Below are 22,598 nucleotides of genomic sequence, written 5' to 3'. Positions count from 1 at the left end.
ATGCACACCCAGAAGGACATGGAAGCAATACAGCAACTCAAATCTGTAAGCTGCATGCTATTAGGTAAAAAGCTGACAATGAATGACAACCAGATTCAATGGTATAGGTTGCTTCCTTTGGCTAGACAGCAGGGGGGGGGGAGAAGAGGACATCGTGAGCAACATTTGCCTTCTGGCACAGCCAACGCTCTCTGCTTCCCCTTACCCCACCCCCTATAAAGTTGTAATCTAAACACAGAATTGCAAATACATATAATTGGGGTTTTCATACAGTTCAACTAAATTCTACAGCTAGAGTTACCTCCACTATTTATAAAGTTCATCTCTCCTGATTTTCCATTCTGCAAACAATACTAAAGCTATGCTGAGGTATTTTTTTTAAAAAAAAAAGGTGCCAGAAAGCCAGCTGCTACCAAAAGGCATTGTTCCTACAACTCTGCAGTGTTGCCCGCTTATAGAAGGACAGATGATCAGAAGGGATGGAATGTGACTCCAAATTGTTCCAGTGGAGAAGCCTCCGTTTTGCTCCTTAGGTTCAAAAAAGGTATACCAACAATCAGGTTAACAACTTGTACTCCACAGGTTTGGACAAAGGTCAGAAAAACATGTCAGGAACAGAGACTTACCAGTAAAACAATACCCGGCAGCTTGAATATGGCCTTTCTTTTTCTCAAGAATAAAGCTACTTCAGTTCCAGTGTGACTCAAAGGCAACCTCACCCACTGCAATTTGCCTTCACAGAGAATCTCTGGGCACATAGCAAACATGCACTTGCACTGCACATTATGGTATAGTATCTCAGATGGGAGATTATTTCATGTAGGAAAAACGTAATGTGTGAAGCGGCTGTCATTTCCTCCTGCATACTGTCCCAGGGGGAATGAAAGCCTAGTCTAATTTATTGACAGTGAAGCTGAATTAAACTCTATGCAACTTATTCAACAACTGACCTCAGATAGGCAGAGACTGGGAAACCTATCAGTTTTGGGTCTGTCTAATATATCTCAGGTTTTGTTTAGCATTTGATTTAGATGTCTTTCTCTAACATAAAACCAAATTAGGTTTAGCATTACTTTAAGAACTTTTGTAAAACTCTATATAAATAGAAGATTTCATTTTTAGACTCAAAATGGATTGTGATCAAATGTTTATAATCTGAAAACACTTGGACATGTAGCAAAAAGAGAGGAGGGCAGAAGATACATATTTACAAACCAGCTAGCAGGACAATTGCGATCCACAATACTGTGGGCCTATTTTGCACTATCATGGAGAGGGCAATTTGCATATTTACTCTCACAATCAACAGGATGAATCTTGCCATGTCTTGCAAACCCAGCATGGGTGGCTTGTTGCCATGGTTAACAAGCTACCCCTGAACCTATAACAGCCCATGGGTTCAGGGTGTCTTGATAAACATGGCTACAAACCACCCTCGCTGGGTTCCCACAACACAGCAAGCTGTGCTAACGAGGGTAATTCTGCAACCCCCCTGGCATGTGCAGGGTGGGGTGGGGATAAGCTACTGTGGCTTATTTCTCCCTCCATGATCTTGCGAAACTGGTCAGTAGGGTGAGTGTGGGGAGTCAAGGGATGAATTTGCGCTAGCTCCAGGTGCATTGTTCTTTCTTTCAAACATAAACTGTTAACACACGATAAGGCCTTCACCATCAAGTCCATTCAAGACCATCAGGGATCTGATCCAACTTTCACCACTTAAGCTAATAGAAAGCTCAGTATTGACAAGTTAGATCTGGCCCAGTCATTGCATGGAGCAAGAACTATGCAGGAAAATGTCTCAAAGAGTGTATTGCTTTCAAAACATTAGAATGTAACTTTGTAAAAATTGGCCAACAAATCCTGAGAAGTTTGGTTAGGGATGGATAACCATAATCAGCCAGCCACATTTCTCCTTTGGTAGTGTTTCATCTACAACCGCTTACATCTATATACATTTATGAACCTTTAGAATGCCTTTAGAATTCATATTCTAAAAAGTGCATGTAGGCACATACAGAATGAGCATAAACATACTCCAAGTCAGAGATAAAAGGATTAACTGTTAAAGGCAAAAAGAGTCTGTTAGTACTCCCATGTGAGATGCTCTTTCATGGCAATTTTTTTTAGACAATAAATAATATGAAACTGATGAAACAATGCATTTGCCCAAATTTGCAGTTTCATTGTATGTCAAATCCAAGCAACTATGATGTTACTGAAAAGTACAGTTTCTAAAAGGGGTTGGTAGTAATTTTACACAGCAAAATATTGAGTCATCTTTATGGTTAATAAATAAATTTGTATACTAAATATAGCTGCTACATTTGCGTGGCTCCAAAAGTAAGAGGTTCATATCAAATGCTTTTATTTTCCCAAATGCTAACCAAGTGAAGAAATAGATTTTACATCCTTGTGATGCTAAGTGCCTCTTCTGCGCCTCAAATTACAAGGGTAACTGCTTTGCTCCACAGTGGAACCCTCACTATTTTTCATTTAAACTAAGGATAATGTACATAAAGCAAGACTTGGGTGATATTTGGCTAGAGCTCACTATTTACCAGTGAAAACAAATCTAGGCTTTCTGCTCAGTGTTCACACTCATGGTTCCCTTCTATTTGGTGCCAACAGGTTCATTTTTAATGTGGTCTCGTGAACTCATTCAAGTGAGAAAGTTACTAAATTCCTACTGTATCCTGCTCATCAGTCCCTCGTGCAAAAATCATGTGAGCCCCCCACTCCAAATACTAAATCCTGCATCAGAGCCAGTCTTAGCTTAGGTTGGAGTACAGCCCAATATCCACATATTCAAATAAGACCTTAGTCTACAACTCCATGTTGGCCTGAAAATCAGTGAACAATTCTAAGAGCATTAAGTGTGTGTGTGTGGGTGGGTGTGGGTGGGTTTTGAGAAAAATTACCTTATTGGCAATAAATCAACATGGCATTGAATCAAATACAGGCTATATAACAGGCAGCCTACATTCTTCTTGTTTTTTACAGTATCAGTGAAAACGACATAAATTACTAAAAAAAAAACCAATTAAAGAATGATACTACTATGTCAACTACCCTTTCCCCACATAGTATACAAGTGAAACAGGGAAGGTAAGGAGAATAAGGCAACGATGGACTCTTAAGCCTGGATTTCGGCATTGTTGAATTTCCAATGTGTTTTCCTCTGTTCTTCCTTGCAACTTTAATCAACAGATACCATCTTTGGTTGAACTATCCAGTATCTTAGATGCACCTCAAAATAAAATGTAAACTTATTGTAACAAACCTATCCAGTCTGGGCACAAGCGTCTTTTCCTTGGCAACTGAAGCGCAAGCATTTTTAAAAATGGAGAGTGGATTCAACATTGGGGATTGCTGCATGACGTACAGCAGAGACACGACTCTTTATTTATACTGCAGGTCATCTGAGTGACCCACATTTAGATGTTTCTAGGGCTGTTATCAGTCACTGTTATCATACACAGGCTCTCATGCATAAGGATTATGGTAACTATACCATCATAACGCAGTCCCTGCAATGTTTCAGGGTTGGTAAAGATATGTTCCCAAGCCCTTAAACATACTCACAGGATTGGGAATAGGAAATGGGGCTGCACTCTCTCTAACCTCCCTGGTAGGAATTTTTCCTGTTAGCTTTAAACATGCTTAAGGTTTATGTTGCCACTCACCTCAACCAAGGTTATCATGAATTTGGGGATCCTACAGCCCACTCCCTTAATTGTGGTTAAGATACTGGGAGTATTATATGTTCTACCCCTATATGTGCATCACAGGAAATGAGCTCTGTGCAAGTATGCCTGTGTATGCGATAGGTGGGAAATGGCAAAACCCTGCTATACGCATGTGCATCCACACCTTTTATGAGAGACTGTATCCATCTTATTACTGTCATCTGTTAGAATCCGCTGAAACGGCACTTCTGCGTGCCCTGAAATTCGAGACCGTGCATACTTTAGCTCTGGTCCTCTCTTTCTAAGAACACATCTAAGTCTCCAGGTCTCAAGTCTCCAAGACCCACAATCTAGTTCTCAGCATCCCCAAGACAAACTGACACTAATTCAGGGTCCAGCCATTTTACTCTCTGTGGTACTGGGGCAGCTTGCAGGCAGAGTGAAGTGCTCATTTGATCTCTGCTGTTCTATAGTGTCACAGCTACAAAAAGCCAGAGGATGTACAGCGGCTTTCAGGCCCAGCTGAATAAGGAGACTCAGGGAGCCAGAAAGCTTAAACCTGGCCTTATATATACATATATCACTTCTGTCTGAGGCCCAGATCCTCCGGCTGAGCAACTCAGTGCAAGTTGAGCTGCTACAGTCTGCCTGGAATCCCTGCTTGAACCTGCAGAACTAATGGCCTAGCAGCACCAACAGACATAGTTCTATGCCAATAAAGGAGATAAAGATATACAGAGTAGTTATACTTTTAGTAACACTACATAAGCACAAGCCTTGCAAAGGAAGGGGGTCAAAGTATGTCTGTGCACATTGTCTGAAGGGCATAAATGTTCTGTTCTGTAGAATGAACTGTAAACCAAAGGCATGTTCAAACATTACTTGTTGCACATGCTAACATCATACATAGAATCTGTGATGTGAAAATTGGCAGCACATGGTCAGATTGAAAAAAAGATGTGCGAAATAACAAGCCTATTTTGAAATTTTGAAAGTCAATTGTATGTGCTGAATATTACCAAATTCTGCATTAGGATTACCCATGTATCCATCTGGAAGAAAAACTTTCTTACTAAAGAAAGCGTTCACACTATCACTAAGTGCACACAACTTATGCTAAAACAAATTAATATTTTAACTCATCTGCCAAGAGATTTATTTGCTCAAGCTGTCACTATTTCTACACCTTTGAAGGAAGTAGTATTTACTCCTAATTCAGTTCCATATACCTTGACACTCCACTTCATTAAAATCAATGGAAAGTTTCCCATTGATTTGAAAGGGATATGGATTTTCCTAAGTAAGCTGCAACCATGATGACTTCAGATACGGGGACAAACCTACTTCTTTTCCTTTGGATCTGTAATAAATAAGATTTAGTGTGTAGCATAATGAAGATGCACTGAAATCTCTTTTGTCATTAAAGAAAATGTTTCCATCTTTGGCTTATGAAACCAGATCTGAGAGTGTGCATGAAATGAGTATGGCCCATTCATGAAATAACCAATGCATGAAAAGATGAAATAACATTACAATGTTTTCTAGAATGTTGGGATACTGGACCACAATTTGCTTAACTAATGGGAATATGGAGGAGTGGACAGTCCTTGACACTAGGACACACACTGTTTTGGATTACAGGAATTGCATTTGGTAGTGACTACTAGAACATTGCAACTGCTGTTATAGAATGCATGACTTCTGCTGCTATTCAAACTTCCAGATCTGATTTTCTACTAAAATTATTACATCTTACTTACTATTACTATATTAATGAAGCTGATCATCCAACTCTCTAGAACGTGCATTAATGTTTATGTGTCCATTTGTGTGTGTGCATATTAATGTATACAGCTAAATAAATGGCCAAGATCAACAAGAAATAGCAGTAGTCATTAAGACCCTGATATCTCATTATAGGAAACTATAATGAGTCTCATGAATAGGCATGAAATGTATTAGGTTTGAGCCACATGGGGAATTGAACGTGTAAAGTATGAATACAATTCAACCAAGACATTCTAGTTGCAGGGTTTTGTTTGTTTGTTTGTTTTTGAGCTTCCTTCATAAAAGAACTTGCTATGAAATCTCTCAGGATTGTGGCAATCTTTGAACATGACATGGTGAAAGGAGGGAAAAGGTTTAACAAGGCCCACACCAACATTACATGAATACCGCAACAGAACAGTAACCTTTTTATAGCTGTCATCTGAGCTACATTAAGTGTTCCAGATAACTATTTATTATACCCTCTAACCATAAACAGAAAATATGAGGAACGTTAGCCAGCCAATAGAACATACAACTTCTCTGAATCCTGGAGAGATGTTTTATGATGATTTAAAGGGTCATGTTCTTTTTATTTTTGTACATAAAGGTCGTCTACCTTGATGTTTGAAATCCATAGATGAGCAAACACCATGCTTCAGAGGTCACCACCATCTCCTTTGTCTGTCAGAATGTGTGTTTGTGTGTGTGCCTGTGCATGTGTGTCTGTATGCTGGAGAACACAAGTTAAGATCTTATTTGAACACACACAAAAATAAAATCCATGGGATTGATATTTCCTTTGGTAGAAACTAGTCAACACTATGGCCTCTAGACCAACATAGTGGGTACCTGTCTCTCCTCTGCCATCCTTTCATACATTCAACTGCTCCAAGCTGTTGCTATGGGCCACTTAAAATCTTAACACACAGTATTATTCATAGCCCTATAATTTTACACTGAGACTGAAATCATGGAGACAGTCACACTACAGTATTCAGATTGAGCCAAACTGCTAAGGAGGATGCGGGATCAGCTGGATTAGTATCCATCTGCCATTGCCATTCTATTTACACACCAAACCATGGAAATTAGATAATAATCAAGTTAAGAATTTGTCTGACCCAAGGATATACAAAAGACCAAACCCATCCCCCCCAAAAAGATTAAAACAAGCAGCAATTTTTATATAAAATAAAAAACAAACGAAAAGAAATTGTCAGTAGCATCTATCACCTCTCTGCATCTGAACTGCACTTATACAAACTAGTCCATTAGTACAGCAGCTTGCTAGAAATTGACTTTGGTTCAAGCTTAGTTTTTAAAAAATAAAACATTAAAAAAAAATTAAACACACATGAAAGACGGTGGACGGACATTTGCTCATTTCCCTGCTTGCAGTTCACAAGTTTTTAAACTTTTAGGAAGAATTCATTATTTTTAAATAGCTTGTGAAACAGGAAGTTGGAGATTCAGAGATGAACAGAGAACAAACAGCATCTGGAGAGGAGACAAAGATTTCTGCCAGCTGACAATTAATGCAAGGCCTGTGAATTAGGGACACCAGCCAGAGAAAGGCATTAAGAATAAAGTTGCTGCCTTTCAGATATCAGGTGGTAATTGAAGAATTACCTTTGGCAGGAAATGGATTACAATGGCATGAGCTTTAGAACTCTCCCACCCCACCCCACCCAGTTTAGTGAAAAGTAACAGTGGGCGGCTCTACCGCCCTGAAGATGTTTTCTAATTCTGCTCAAAAGGACAAGAAAATTCCAAGTACATTGCAATGATCCAACCTCTTCTTAGCTGAGAAGATTTAGGGTTCAGACTAGTATAACATTTAAGTTAATCTCTGTCTCCTCTATCTCTCTTCTGTCCATTGTTAGCAGCTGTTTGCACATACCACTTGTTACGTTGCTTGGAAACATTTTTCCTCCTCTATAGCAGAGGTATTTGCTGCCATAAATGATCTAGCTAGCAGCAGCAGCTGCCACTAGAAGAGCATAAAATGTTGCAAGATACATGCAACATGCCAGTGTTCACCATGTCCTACAGCAGGCTGGCTGGTTTTCTGATCATTCCTTACCACCTTTTTCCAGAGCAGCAAACAGTGTCCAACAACACTACAAACTGTTTAGAATGGAGCAAGAACAGAAGGCTGCTTTTTCTTATGGCTGTGTTGGCATAAACAGTACTTCCTGTTCACTTGACCCATTTTACTTCTGGAACAGAAATGTTTTAAGCTGAAAACATTTTCAATACAATCATACTGGAGACACCAGGGAAAAATGTTCTTAGAGATGAGCCAATGCAGCTTTTAGAAATCCTATGCCAAACAGCCAGTAGGAAGGTTCAATGGATGCATATGAGTTATCACCAATACAGGCAGCCTCCTGAGAATGTAAATAAGAGAAATATTCCCAATGTTGTAAAGTGGCAATTTCCATGCAATTATGAGATAAGAGAGCCACTAGCAAAGGTGTTGAAGACAGACTCTACAGGCCAAATCCTTACCCCCCTTGGCATCAACAGGAGCCAAAGACGTGCAAATGAGAGCTAGATTTGGCCTAAGTAAGCTGAGCAAACTGCTGTCCAAACCGAACTCTCACCTCACAAGCATGGACTATCTTTGCACATTACCCTCCGCATGTTCACTTAGCCACCAACACCTCTGAGAGAATCACAAAAAACATACCGCCAAGGAAAAGGAAACGGCAAAGAACATTTGCAATTCACATGCTCCCCTCTCTTCTCTCTTCCCTCCGCGTGGCATGGGAACTTGCTGAAACAGTTCCAGGAGCAAAGACAAATGTGTCCGAACTATATATATATATATATATATATAAAAATAATAATAATAATAATCATAAAGAGATACATCAGTAATACAGGCCTGCCTAAATTGTACCAGTTAAGAAAGGAACCCCAACATGATTGATAAGATTATAAACACCTTGTATGACATTATGGCCTGTACAACAGACCAATAAATGATAATTAAAAAAAAAAGATATTTAGATCAAAAAGAAAGAAGAAATCCCGTTCCTATGTTTGAGTTGATAACCCACCTTAACTTGTCATTGAGACTGCTGGAAATGATAAGTAGTCCTTTTTTGTTTTTTTTGTTTTTTTTTTACATTTTTGGTTAGAAAGTTCTCCAATCAATGAAGCAATCCTGAAAAGACAGTGTTTATTATAAAATTAGGCAAATGCTTGTCCCAGTTTTAAATCCTTCTTCTTGTTTTTTTTTTTTCCTTTTTTCGTGTTTTTCCTTCTCTCCCTTGTCCCCAGCAATGCGGCGAGAGGAAGCCAATCACATTTTGCAGTTTATAAACCCAGCTGGCAGCCAATATCACCGCAGAGTGAAATAGGCTCAGGGGTAGTAGCACAGCTCAGCTCAACTCATCACTGTGCCTTGGAGGCAGTGGTGGTGGTGGTGGAGGCAGCCCCGCTGGCCGAGGCCACTGTGAAGAGAGAGTTCTGGAGAGACTCTACGGAGGTGGAAGTGGCATGAAGGCTGGCGATTGCCGGTCCAGAGGCCCCTGCGGAGGCTGCAGCTGCAGAGACCAAGCTCACTGGGTTGCTGGTGAGCAGGGAAAGGTTCTGAGGGTTCAGGAACAGTGGGGCAGTGACGATGTTAGGCGTACCTCCAGCATTGGCAAACACCAAGTTCCCAGTTGCATCCAGTGATGTTATTGGAAGAGAGCCACCAGATGCAAGAGCTAAAATGAGGAAGTCAAAAACGTCAGCATTTGCAGCTCAAAAGCAACCCAGCTTTGCTAGCTATTTCTTCTTCAGCAAATTGACACTACCCTTCCCCCAGCCCAAAACAAAACCCCTAAAACATGCCCTTCTCAACACTAGTGGAAGTTGGAGTAGATTTAGAAAGGAGAACTGACAGCAACTTAACAGAGAAATTAGGTCCCCTTAATGATTTGCAAAGTGGATCTATTTTCCATGTAAGGAAACACACCATTTCACCACATCAGAAAAAGTGGATGCTGCAAAGACCCATGAAAGTTATAACAATTGTTCAGCTGTAAAATACAGAAAATCAGATTTTAAAACAGGCTAAGAATGCCTAACCCACTTGGGGGGGGGGGGGGGAGAGAGAGAAACCAGGAACTGTTCTTAACTTCATGTCATCCACCTTTGAGCACCTGTGATGTGATCATGCAGTCATGTAATACTTGCTCACTTTGAAGAATCACTTCATATGAAAACATCTGTTTGCCACCTGCCTTTTTTGTTTTGTTTTGCAAAACCTGACCAGCAGCTAGTTAGTGTTGTAGGGAAAACACACAAATAAATGAACTTCTTAATCAAGAGCATTAACAAAAGGAATTTTGTACATCTATAACTATTTTGCATTTTTAGTCGATCAATGTCAGGATATCTACACTAGTCTAAAGCAGGGTATGCATAGTTACTCGGGGAGAGATTAACTGAAGTTATTTTGTAGTGGTAGAAACTAGTAGTTTATAATAATTTATAGGACTAGGCAACAACATCAAATGCAAATTACCTCTGTGCAAATGAAGGTAGACTAATACTTTTTAAAACAAAATTGCTATGCACAGATTAATTTTGCAGAAGAACTACATAACACTATGAAAAAAATGTGCTTGCTATTTTTAAAAAAAGAAAAGAAAAGAAAAAGTGAAAATTTATATGGAATATATTTGCATTTTGGGCATTGCAGAAATTTATGGTGATCACTAAAAATCATGTGCAGCTTAACTTAAAGATTCTACAGGACATTAAAGGCTCTAATGAGGCTAACTCTCGGCATTCTAGGATCCTGTCAAAATACCCATTTTAGCATAGATGTAAGTGAGATAATGTGGAAGGGTATAAAATTTGCCAGCTATCCATCAGCACAAACAGCTTTTGAGGATTATTGGCCTTAGAACAGTTTGGGAATTTCCCCCATACTCTCCACCTCTCTGGATGGTATTAGAAATTGTGTAATAGCCAGCCCCAGGAAAAATGCTCAGTCTCCCTATTGGGGTGTTGGACTAATTGCAGTATACTCTCAGAGAGTCAGAAAAGTAACAGGATTTCAGAATGAAATCCTAGCAGAAGCTGAAAAAACGTGCTTCTGGATCTGTCAGCCTCCTTTTGGAGTGGGAATGTTAGCATGGCACTGAGACGGTGCTAGTGCCACTATTTCAACAGTCTCCTCCTGGAAACTGATAGCAATGTTACAATGGACTCTATAGCAACTTAGAGAAGCAACTTAGCTCTCTGAGAAGCCATTGAGCAACATTGACTAACTGCCATTGGTCTGTTTGAATTGCAGCTTCTGCTCCTCCCCACCTCCTTTTCAGGTACTTCAAGCCTCCAGTTTGCTGCAGTTTGCAGTTTGCAACTTGAAGAGGAGAAGCAACTTAGCTCTCTGAGAAGCCATTGAGCAACATTGACTAACTGCCATTGGTCTGTTTGAATTGCAGCTTCTGCTCCTCCCCCCCTCCTTTTCAGGTACTTCAAGCCTCCAGTTTCGGCGCAAGCCGAAGGGCGAGAGCACAAGGGCTCTCGGCCTGTGGCTCTCAGCCGTGGGGCGAAGCCGGTCAACCGGATCCTCTACTCTGGAGGAAAAACCCCAGCCACGGTCCGGTCGCTGCCACTTTCTGATTCAGGTCACGATCTTCTCATTGTCTCCTCTCAGTTCTTTTCTCCTCATATCTGTTCCTTATGGCTCGTTCCAATCTCATCTCTCCTAACTTAGTTCCTATCCGGTGTCTCCCCTCTTCTCAGCTGCCTTTTTCGTGTTCCTTATGGAACTGTCGCTCTCTTGCTTCTAAGGCCCCTGTCATCCAGGACTTGTTTATCTCTAGGTCTCTCCACCTCCTTGCTCTTACTGAAACCTGGCTTCCTGCCCATGATACTGCCATCTCTGCTGCCCTCTCTCTTGGAGGACTCTCTTTCTCTCACACTAGTCGCCCAGAGGGTCGGGGTGGTGGTGTGGGTCTTTTATTATCTAGTTTGTGCCAGTTCCAGCCTCTTTCCATTCCACCTTCACATTGCTTCTCCTCCTTTGAGGTACATGTGGTGAGGCTCTTCGCTCCACTGCGACTGCGGGTTGCAGTTCTGTACCGCCCCCCAGGCTCGTCCTCAAAATTTATCTCTGATTTTGATTCGTGGCTGTCCTTTTTCCTCTCTGACAACTGTCCTACTCTTATCCTGGGTGATTTCAACATTCATGTGGATGACCCTCAAGATGCTGCAGCTCTACGATTTCGCTCATTATCTTCCTCTTATGATCTTAAGCTTTGGTCTGATGCACCCACACATTCCCTTGGACACTGTCTGGATCTTGTTCTCACTCGGAATTGCTCTGTGTTGGACTTTTCTACTGCTCACTTTCCGCTGTCAGATCATCACCTAGTTTCTTTCAATATTACTCATAATCCTCCTCCTTCACGTCCCGCTTCTCGCTCTTGTCGTGACTTGCAATCTATCAATTATGAGGCTTTTTCCCAGTCTCTAGCCTCCTCCCTTCCTTCTGTCTGTTCGGCTGTCTCCTTGGACTCAGCTGTCTCCTTCTTTAATTCCTCCTTATCTTCAACTCTTGATAATCTTGCTCCATCTACAACTCGGATAGCTCGCCCTTCTCAACCCCAACCGTGGCTCACCTCTTCCCTCCGCTACCTTCGCTCTTGTTCCCGGGCAGCTGAACGCCTTTGGCGTAAGACCAGGGACCGGGCAGACTTTGTCCATTACAAATTTGTACTCTCCTCTTTCTCTTCTGCCATCTCACTGGCCAAACAGCAGTACTACTCAACGCTGATCCAATCAAATGCTAGGCATCCTCAGCGGCTCTTTGCGTCCTTCAATTCTCTTCTGAAGCCTAATCCGCCATCTCTCCCCGCCTCTCTGTCTGCTAATAACTTTGCCTCTTTTTTCAATGCTAAAATCCAAACTATCCGCTCTGATCTGGCCAGCTCTGCTCCTCTTCCAGTTCCTGTTCCTCATCTGTCAGCTCCTCCTGCAAATTTCTCTGCGTTTTCTTCGGTCTCTGCGGATGAACTGTCTACAATACTGCGCTCTTCGAAGCCTTCCACTTGTTCTCGTGATCCGATTCCTTCTCGCGTCTTTATTAATCTTATTCCTGCTATCCTCCCTTCCTTGCTACATATTATTAATCTTTCTCTGTCCTCTGGTTCATTTCCTTCTGCTTTTAAACATGCTACAGTCTCTCCCATTCTCAAGAAACCTACTCTTGATAGGCTATCTCTATCTAACTACCGACCTGTCTCTTTGTTGCCGTTTGTTTCAAAGATCCTGGAGCGTGCGGTCTACTCTCGCTGTCTTGACTTTCTTTCTAGTAACTCTGCTTTGGATCCATTTCAATCTGGATTCCGTCCTCTGCATTCCACCGAAACAGCCCTTACTAAGATCACCAATGATCTCCTTACTGCCAAGTCTAAAGGCCATTATTCCGTTCTTATTCTCCTTGATCTAACTGCAGCCTTTGACACGGTTGATCATGATCTTCTCTTAGATTCCCTTCATGACCTTGGATTTTGTGGCTCTGTCTATAACTGGTTTGCCTCCTATCTAGCGGGTCGCTCTTTCAGCGTGTTGGCTAATGGCAGCTCGTCTTCCTCCTTTCCCCTTTCAGTAGGGGTTCCGCAAGGCTCGGTGCTTGGCCCGTTGTTGTTTTCCTTATACATGTTGCCCTTGGGCAAGCTTATTCAATCTCATGGCCTCCAATATCATCTGTACGCCGATGATACACAACTATATCTGTCATCTCCGGAACTTTCTCCTGATGTTCACGATCGTATCTCGGCATGTCTTTCAGATATCTCAGCTTGGCTGCTTCATCGTCGCTTGAAGCTTAACATGGCAAAGACTGAATTGCTTGTTTTTCCTCCTAAACCTTCTCCTCATCTCTCATTCTCTCTTACTGTCAATGATGTTACGCTTACTCCGGTCAAGGAAGCTCGTAGCCTTGGCTTTATCTTCGACTCCTCACTCTCCTTTATTCCTCATATTGAGGCAGTAGCTAAATCTTGTCGATTTTTCCTGTATAATATTGCCAGGATTCGATCATTTTTGTCTGTCTCTTCTGCCAAGACGCTTGTTCATGCACTGGTTATTTCACGGTTGGACTACTGCAACCTTCTTCTCTCTGGCCTTCCTTCTTCTCACATCAGTCCGTTGGTTTCTGTTCACCACTCTGCCGCAAAGATCATCTTCTTGGCTCGCCGCTCCGACCATGTTACTCCGCTTCTGAAATCTCTTCATTGGCTTCCAATTCACTTCAGAATCCAATATAAACTTCTCCTGTTAACCTTCAAAGCTTTTCACGGTCTAGCTCCTTCCTATCTCTCCTCTCTCATCTCACACTATTGCCCCGCTCGTGCTCTTCGCTCCTCTGATGCCATGTTCCTCGCCTGCCCAAGGGCCTCTACTTCCCTTGCTCGGCTTCGTCCATTTTCATCTGCTGCCCCTTACGCCTGGAACGCTCTTCCAGAACATTTGAGAACTACAAGTTCAACCACAGCTTTTAAAGCTCAACTAAAAACTTTTCTTTTTCCTAAAGCTTTTAAAACTTGATGTTGTGCAGACTTCTACTGTTACTTTCTACTGTTAGTTTTTCCCTACCCTGTGCCTGCTTACCCTACCCTGTACCTGTTTGCATTCTCTTCCCCTCCTTATTGTTTTACTATGATTTTATTAGATTGTAAGCCTATGCGGCAGGGTCTTGCTATTTACTGTTTTACTCTGTACAGCACCATGTACATTGATGGTGCTATATAAATAAATAAATAAATAATAATAATAATAATAATAATAATAATAATATAGGTTGCAAGCATTTGTGGGACTGCCTTCAGATGTGTCCCCCCATTTATGACAAGTCCTAGACGGTGCTGATATACAGTTGTTCAGCATTTTCGTGGGGCCTTCCCTGCCATATCCTTGCAGTGTTAAATTCACTGATTTTACTCATGCTAAATTTCAGTTCTGAAAAGGTTTATATCCCTTGAGAGAGTGTTGACATCAAAAGGAGTTGGGTGTTTGCAGGTGCTCTCTCCTGCCATCCCTTCTGTTCAATATGTATAAAGTTGGAGAGCAAGATTGTACAGATGTACGTCATCTGTACATAGGGCACCTCACTTCCAACTGAGGTCTTGCACTCTTGGTAGTTATTAAGCTTCTGGCACTGGACACAGACACTTTGAATCAGCCAAAACGGAAGTATGAAGTTCTTAGGGCAAATAGTTGGGATGCCTACTGTTGCTGAAGTTCAACTTCCCCTAGTCACTTGGCCCATAGCACCAGAATGCTTCCAGCTTTCACTGGTTTGCCCAGAATCCAAACTGACTAGTAATAGCCTCTTATCTCACTTCAAAGTTCAAGCCTGGGAGCATAAAACTAAACTATTTGAACTAGCTTTTGGAAGACAGGCTAAGATGACAGAGGCCCAAGATGTTTCAAAATATTTTAATGCTTTAATTTTTGTCATAGTGTATATTTTAGAATTTGCCTTTCACCTTTGGGATGGAAAGAGATGCATATTTACATACTTCTAAGCAAACATTTACTTCATGGAATTTCCTATGATTTCAATGGGACTTTTCTGAGTAAGTATGTTTAGAATTTGCAGCTTTGGTCTCCTATTCTTGAGATAAACAGAACCCAAATATAACAGAGATGGGAAGTATGGTGTAGTCTACTGACCTTGAATAGTTGCTAGTGTACTGTTGCTCATCAGAGCTGGGCTGAGAGCACCGCCTAGTGTCCCTGGATTGAGACTGAGTAAGGCACCTCTGCAATTTCGAAACAGGAAACAAGACAAGTTGAAGATGGTTCAGGTGATTAGTTTAGAGACAAAGACGGAGTTTAAGGGCCAAACACATATTTTCCCTGTAGTTTAATCACAGTTCCCATCAGCAGTCTATGTAACTACCGTATTTCTTCGATTGTAAGACGCCATCGATTGTAAGACGTGCACTAATTTCAGTATCACCAACAGAAAAAAAACCCCCTAAGACACACCTGCGATTCTAAGATGCACCCTGTCTTTAGAGATGGGGGGGGGGGAAGTGTGTTTTAGAATCGAAGAAATTCGGTAGGTCTTAATATTTTTTATCATTGTGCAGAACTCAATAATATCTTTTTTTTAAAGTGGCAGAAATGTCTACAAGAGTTGTAAGAACCTGTATCTAAACATTTTTTTCTGGCTGAAAGCTGGTAACATTCACTTAATGGCTCTAATACTGAATAAAGAAGAATTAACGAGATCTCTGTTTTATTTCAGCACCTACTTTTAGATTTACATACAGAAGTGCCTGGTATTGATATGTGATGCTTGACTAGAGGATTAATTCTCAAATGATTCCGATTGTCTCACAAACAAGTGTTTAAAACGCAAGATGCTTACCCAGCTGCAAACTGTGAGGATGCCATCAAGCCTGGATTTAGTCCTGCGGCAGCCGCCATGGCAGCAAGACTTGCATTTGCAGGCAACTGTGCAGCTCCTTGTAGCGCAGCTGCTGCTGCTGTTTGTAACCCAGAAGCAGTTACCATCACTTGGCTGGTCCCAATTGCTGAGGACAGGGGAGTGGAGGTTGTCTGTGTTGTACTGGTCTCACTGGCACTAGACGCCTCAGAAGTGGAAGCGGAGGCAGAAGGAGAGGGACTCAATGAGGGAGATGTTACTGCCGCGGAAGCTGGGGGTGCTGTAGAAATTACAGTTGCTGTGTTGTTGGGGATAGTTTCCGTGGTGCCTGAAACAATGATTTTAATGAGACTAAAACAGCTGATGTGCCTGGAAGAGACCTACACCCCCATGGAAGGCAAAAAGCAGAGCACAAGAAGAACAGAAATCACACAATCACATATTCATTTCAGGGAATAAATTAATTTAAGATTGCATTATTTAGAAATTATTTGGGTAATGAATGGGATGACTGGACTGAATGAGGATCTTCCTAAGGCTGCCAGTTGAGTTTATGGCTAAGTTCTATGCCTTTGTCTATCCATGGAACCACAGAGGTGCAGCATGTTTCAGCTCAGCATGTTACACACATCCCTTGCAAACAAGGTAATTTTACCTAGCTCAGGTACATAGCAGCTTTGCATTCTTCACAAGAAGCTGACTGGTTGACAAGAACTGAAGTCAAGGCTTGCTGTATTTGCTAGCCAAATCAACACCCTACGGTTGCAGCAAAAGTGTCTGACGCCTAATTTTTTGTCATTGCATACACCATTAGGTGAAAATGAATACATCCATTCAAAGAAGAGGGCATGGGCATTCCCTTCATTCACCAATCATTCAACATCTTTCCATAATCTGAATCAATTTGTATACATACGTAAAGGGAAACAGTTTTCAACAGGACATCAAATTGTATATGTACTGTATACTGAATAGAATCCAGCAGTCACCCTTCAGCTTGGACCTGAACGTATTTAAACTTGGCATCCTTTAAAAAAACAACCCTGGACATCAATAACGCAAGAGAGTGAATACTTCAGTGTTCTGTCTTCATAAAATTAAGTATTTCTGTGCTGATGCAGCTAGAATAGTCTCTTACCTGTGACTGCCAAACTAGTTACAGCCGCACTGGTTAGAGGGAGCACAGGGTTGACAGTCAGGGTAGTCGCTGCACTGCTTGTCACAAGGCTTGGTGTGGTTGCCACCTAGAGGTCAGAATAGAACAGCCAAACTCTTTAGAAAAACATCAATCCCCCCCACCCACCCCATGTTATCAACAGATATAAAAGGTGCCAAATAAACACGGCTACATAGCTTCGGATTTTCATTAGATGCTCAGGAGTATGTTACTGTCACTGGCAGCTGGAAATAATTAGCCTTGTCTCTCGCATATACTATACTAAAGCAAATACACTTCAGAGAGAGAGATTTGAATACTTCAGCAAGGCCTGAATCATTGCTTGATCAAGCTAGATGCTTAAAATGAGTAAATTCCTTTTCATTTACCACGTACAAAGTAGGAGCAATAAGTACTGTACTGAATATATTTATTTATTTTTATTTTATGTATTACATTTTTATACCGCCCAATAGCTGAAGCTCTCTGGGCGGTTCACAAAATATATGAGTGACCACTGATGATAAACTTCAGATTTTGAAATCTGTAGAGATAAAGCCAATGTGAAACTCATTACCAAGAGGACAGGAGTGAATATATTCTCTCCCAGTCTAGAATAATTTAAGTAGCTTTTCATTCTTACCAGTGAAGTTGGACAAGGGAACATTGCTTTGATGGGCGAGCTGCTGGTTCCACCACTACTGGGTGGGTTGATCCTTTTTTCCTTCTGGCGCCGGTTACAGAACCAAACGCGGATCACCTCTTTCTCCATGTTCAGCTGATCAGCTATCATGGTGATCTCTTCCGAGGTAGGCTTTTGGTTCTTAAAGAGAAATGATTTGAAGATAAAAGCTATTTTCCATTTCCTTATATAGTTTGGACATAGTGTGGCTTCCCATATTACAAGGAAGCAGCAACAGGGCAAGCAAGTAACAACACACAAATATTCCAGATGCATTTGGAAACTACATCTTACAGTAGGGGACATGTACCAGTTCGTCTTTTTCTTGTTATACAGAAAACATGAATAGAGCATGCTCAAGTGATATATGCACTGTTATCAAATGATAATGCATTTTATAATGTTATCATTTTTATCCTATTTTATCATTTTGTGCATGATCAAAACAGCTGGTGTGTGCTGGTGCATGCCAGGCAGCCACTTTGGTTTTCAATGCCTGGCTACAGCTTGTTATGTCATGCGAACCTGGGGTCTGTGGGTTATGCAACCATCACATAACTCATAGTCTGGTTATGTGATGGTTGGCTGGCACATGTCAACACACATTGGCATATGCAGCAGCCCACAGGGCTTAAGAAAGCTACGGTGGGCTATTTAACCTTGCAAACTAGCCCATATGAATCTATTACACCACAACAACTGCTAGAGCACTTTCCCCGGACCTGGTGCACTCCAGATGTTTTGGACATCAACTTCCATCAGTCCTAACCAGCATGGTCAATGATCAAGAATTCTGTGAGTTGTCGTCCAAAACATCTGGAGGGCACTGGCCAGGTTAGAGAAGGCTGTGCTAGAGCAATACATTCTGAAATAACAGAGTGAAACAGATTGACAGACCTCCAGGAAACTCTTCTCTAAGGCCACACGTATGTTGGTCTCTATGCTGGTGCGTTTCTTCCTCCTGCGGTTCAATCCCTCAATCCCCAGCCCTGGGGAATTCAGGGCACTTGGGCTGGAGAGAGCTGAATCAGATGAGAGGTTTTCTGAAAAGGAATCAATGCAAGTCATGGTAACTAAAATATTATAAACAGGTACTATTCACCACACCATCCTAAACTAGTGCACACACATTCTGACATTCTGTGGCTTGGATCCTGAGTTCTCATGAGCAGCATAGAATACTCTTGCTGGTGGAATGAAGGGAGGAGGTCACTTTTGCCTGTTCTTCCTCCCTCCTGTAGCCCACTGCGCTCCCCGAACTTGCTCCAGAGAGTTGAAAATCCTCTCCTCCCATTCCAACAGGAGATGCTTCTGATGGATTGAAAGCAGTTTTGCAAATGCAAGGAACACATAGGATCCAAACCTACAGGCCCTATCTAGCAGGAGTACTACTACTAATTGGGCTTGCTATCAAAAAGCAATGCAAGACTTTCTCGTTTAGATTTAAATTCACTTCCCACTAAGACCACTGGGAAATCAAGCTTGATCAAATCTAATTGCATGTGGTCCTATTTAGAGCAAACCACTAGCTTCTGATGTGTGTCAGCTAGTACATTTTACTTATGTATTTTTTAGCACTGCTCAGTCTCAAAAATATAAGGTGTCAGAGAATGCTTATGATTATGAAGTTGAGTCTTGAAAAAGAAATCAAACTACTTTTTTAAACCCTGTAGATGTACAATTGTTTTTATACCAGAAGCAGCATTACCTAAGATCTCTTTTGAAAAAAGCAGTCAAGTTAATAGTTACAATATGCTTGCCTCACATATTCCTCTTGCATAGTAGATGGAAGAAATTGAAAATCTCTGTAGAAAATACTGCAAGGCCTAATCCCACCCTCCACAGAGCATGCATGTAAAGCTTCTCCAGAATTTCAGAGATTTGCTGTGATATTTTGAGAAAATGGAGATCACTATTCACCTGCATCATTGAGCCACTTTTCCAGAAGTGGTTTTAACTTGCACATGTTCTTAAAGCTGAGGTTCAAGGCTTCAAAGCGAGAGATAGTAGTTTGACTGAAGTCATTTCCATAGAGTTTACCCATAGCGAGCCCAACATCACCCTACATGGATAGAACGTAAATCATTTGTTAAACAACATATACCTCTAGAGGGCAGCTGCTCTTTTAATTATATGTACAATTAATTACATTACCAAGCCATCAATACATACTAATGAGACACACTCATATTTCTTTCTTGTTACCTCTCTGCTAAATTAAATTGTCCTGATGAAGAATAAATTTCCAAGATGCGCTTTTTAAACTGATTCAGCACAGAGGGCTGAATCAGGTTCAGGAACCTTCCAGTCCAACAGTTATAAGTGAGAATAAACACTGTCTTGAAACACTAAATGTTCTCAACTGATTTTCTGAATGCCCCTGCAAGTGTGCAGTTACAAAACTGTCATGATCAGGTACATAAATGCACGTAGTTATTCTAGTACAGCTCATGACAGATCAAAATGACTAACTACTGATAATTTAAAGCATAAAAACTGCTAAAAGCTACCATACAATTTGAACCATATATCCCTTAGTCTAGATATTTATTTTAAATTGTAATGCCCTTTTTGTTATATTGGAATGTAATAGGCAATTAGTTTTTTTTATATATATAAACTAGAACCTAGTAATTATTTCCAAAAGGCAAAACAATAGATCTATAAGAGCCTAAAAGTAACATACTGTGCCACTGGAAAATAATTCTCTCTTACACACACACACACACACTATGGGCATTTAATTTTTATTACTTAGGTTTTCTAATTACTACCCTCTTACATAATTAAGCAATCACTATCATTAAAAACTAATTACGCATATAGCTTGTAGAACAGAATGGTTAAGTAAATACTATGTTTTGCCTCTTATTGGAAGCAACGTTTTGAAATGTTTTGTTATATATAAGAAGATGCCCCTTCAACTTGGGAGGGATTATTTTCTGTTAACAACTGAATTTTTACTCTATCTTGATTAAGGAAAGATTTAATGTAGTTTTAATGTAGGATACTCATTTAACAGAATTTGCAGTAATTTTACAAAATCATATTTGTGAAAAAGTTGCAGCAGTATGGGTGATCTATATAAGCTTGACATAAATAAGTTGATATCAATTGCTCAAAGGATTTCGGGGAGAAAAATTGTATTAGTCGAGTTCCCGCCTAATGAATGGTGGGAGTGAGCGATGAATGGTGGGAGTGAGCGATGAATGGTGGGAGTGAGCGATGAATGGTGGGAGTGAGTGATGAATGGTGGGAGTGAGCAGGCCGGCAAAGCATCAAGGAAGACTGGGGGGTTGGGGGAGGGGACACGGACGAACTGCTGAGTGAGTTTTCTCCCTGCTCCCCCATGGTGGGGATTCCTGTGTGGGATCTCAGGGACATTGTACCATGACCAGACCGGCATGGGGGCTGCGAGCTGGCCATGTCTGTGGTGGCAGCAAGGGGTTCACAGTAGCGGTCTGCCCACCACCGGTGCTCCTGGCATCCGGGCCAGAGGAAATGGTTAAAGGATCCAGGCCCTTTGCCACTGCCAAACCTATTCAAGTGAGTCAATAAAAGTTGTGGCCAATTTATTATCCCAGTTATGCCTGTGGGTCTATTTTGTTCTCGTTCCTTCGCCAGCTGGACCCAATTAAACGCTGCCCACACAATTCTGACATAGCTTCTCCATATCTATGGCCTCAGAAGACCATTTTAAAAAGCCATCATGAGTTTTAAAGTGTTATTATTTATTTATTTACAATATTTATATACCACTCCGCATTGAAAATTTCGGAGTGGTGTACAAGGTAAAATGAAAATAAAAACAGAATAAAATACTTAAAACAGATCTTAAAAGAAGCAAATACAGTGACTCCCGGCTGGACGTTAAGGAAAGGCTTCCTGGAATAATGATGTTTTCAGGAGGCGCCGAAAGGAGTACAAAGTTGGCGCCTGCCTGACCTCCAGAGGCAGGGAATTCCACAGGAGGGGAGCCACCACTCTGAAGGCTCTTCTCCTGGTGGACTCCAATCGGAGGAGTTATGCCACTACAGAGAAGATTAAAATCCTCAGTTACCATCTCCTTATTTCAGAAAGTGGATGTACCTGAAGAAGGGCATGAATGAATAGAAATTAGACCAGGAAGTCATGGATAATACCTAGTGTTAAGGTGTACAAAATTATACATGGTATGGAGAATGTGGATTGGGGGACATTTTCCTCCCTCTCTCAAAATACTAGAACCAGGGGACATCTCATGAAGCTGATTGGTGGGAGATCCAGGACAAATAAAAGGAAGTACTTCTTCACACAACGCATAGTTAAATTAAGGAATTCACTGCCACAAGATGTAGTCATGGCCACCAATTTGGATGGCTTTAAAAGGGGTTTGGATAAATTCCTGGAGGCAAAGGCTATCAATGGCTACTAGCCCTGATAGTTGTGTGCTATCTCCAGTATTTGAGGCAAGTAAGCCTGTGTGCACCAGTTGCTGGGGACATGGGTGGGAGGGTGCTGTTGCACCATGTCCTGCTTGTCCATCCCTGGCCGATGGCTGGTTGGCCACTGTGTGCACAGAGTGCTGGACTAGACGGACCCTCGGTCTGATCCAGCATCAGGGCACTTCTTATGTTCTTATATTCTTACAATGAAATTGTTTTATGCTACCTTCAGGCCTCTGAAGACTGTTTGGAAACTTCAACTGATACCAAACACAACTAACATAGCTTTTATCACAGCCAGGTTTTTGTTTTGTTTTTTTGAAGCACATTAGTCCAGCTTTGTATCAACTTCACAGGCTGTTGTTCAGCAGAGTTAAAGTGCTGGGTATTGTCTTTAAAGCTTTAAAATCTTCCCTTGTTGGTGGTCTTGTTTGGATAGTGGTGCTATAAGATACAGCCCTTGTTCCTC

The 22,598-nt window shown here is 41.3% G+C and overlaps 1 protein-coding gene across 5 annotated transcripts in view; it reads right to left on the bottom strand.

Annotated features, from left to right (window-relative positions):
• Positions 1-5,609: 5,609 nt before the first annotated feature.
• The window catches only part of POU2F1 (POU class 2 homeobox 1), a 121,448-nt gene continuing 104,459 nt past the window's right edge, over positions 5,610-22,598 (bottom strand). For 3 of the 5 annotated variants that reach the window (XM_063126794.1, XM_063126796.1, XM_063126797.1), the window contains exons 10-16: positions 19,626-19,767; positions 18,603-18,748; positions 17,667-17,846; positions 17,006-17,111; positions 15,850-16,195; positions 15,147-15,235; positions 5,610-9,175 (exon numbers count right to left, since the gene is read on the bottom strand). In XM_063126794.1, coding sequence (XP_062982864.1) covers positions 8,859-9,175; positions 15,147-15,235; positions 15,850-16,195; positions 17,006-17,111; positions 17,667-17,846; positions 18,603-18,748; positions 19,626-19,767 — 1,326 coding nt within the window. In that variant the 3' untranslated portion in view covers positions 5,610-8,858. Of the gene's footprint in view, positions 9,176-14,920; positions 15,236-15,845; positions 16,196-17,005; positions 17,112-17,666; positions 17,847-18,602; positions 18,749-19,625; positions 19,768-22,598 lie in introns of those variants that run through there. The other 2 variants (XM_063126798.1, XM_063126799.1) reach the window with 2 other exon arrangements.

This window comes from Elgaria multicarinata, chromosome 5, assembly GCF_023053635.1.
Source record: "Elgaria multicarinata webbii isolate HBS135686 ecotype San Diego chromosome 5, rElgMul1.1.pri, whole genome shotgun sequence".
NCBI classification, from domain to species: Eukaryota; Metazoa; Chordata; class Lepidosauria; order Squamata; family Anguidae; genus Elgaria; species Elgaria multicarinata.
The sequence above is the reverse complement of the archived record's forward strand: the minus strand, read 5'-3'. Positions and strand labels throughout refer to the sequence as shown.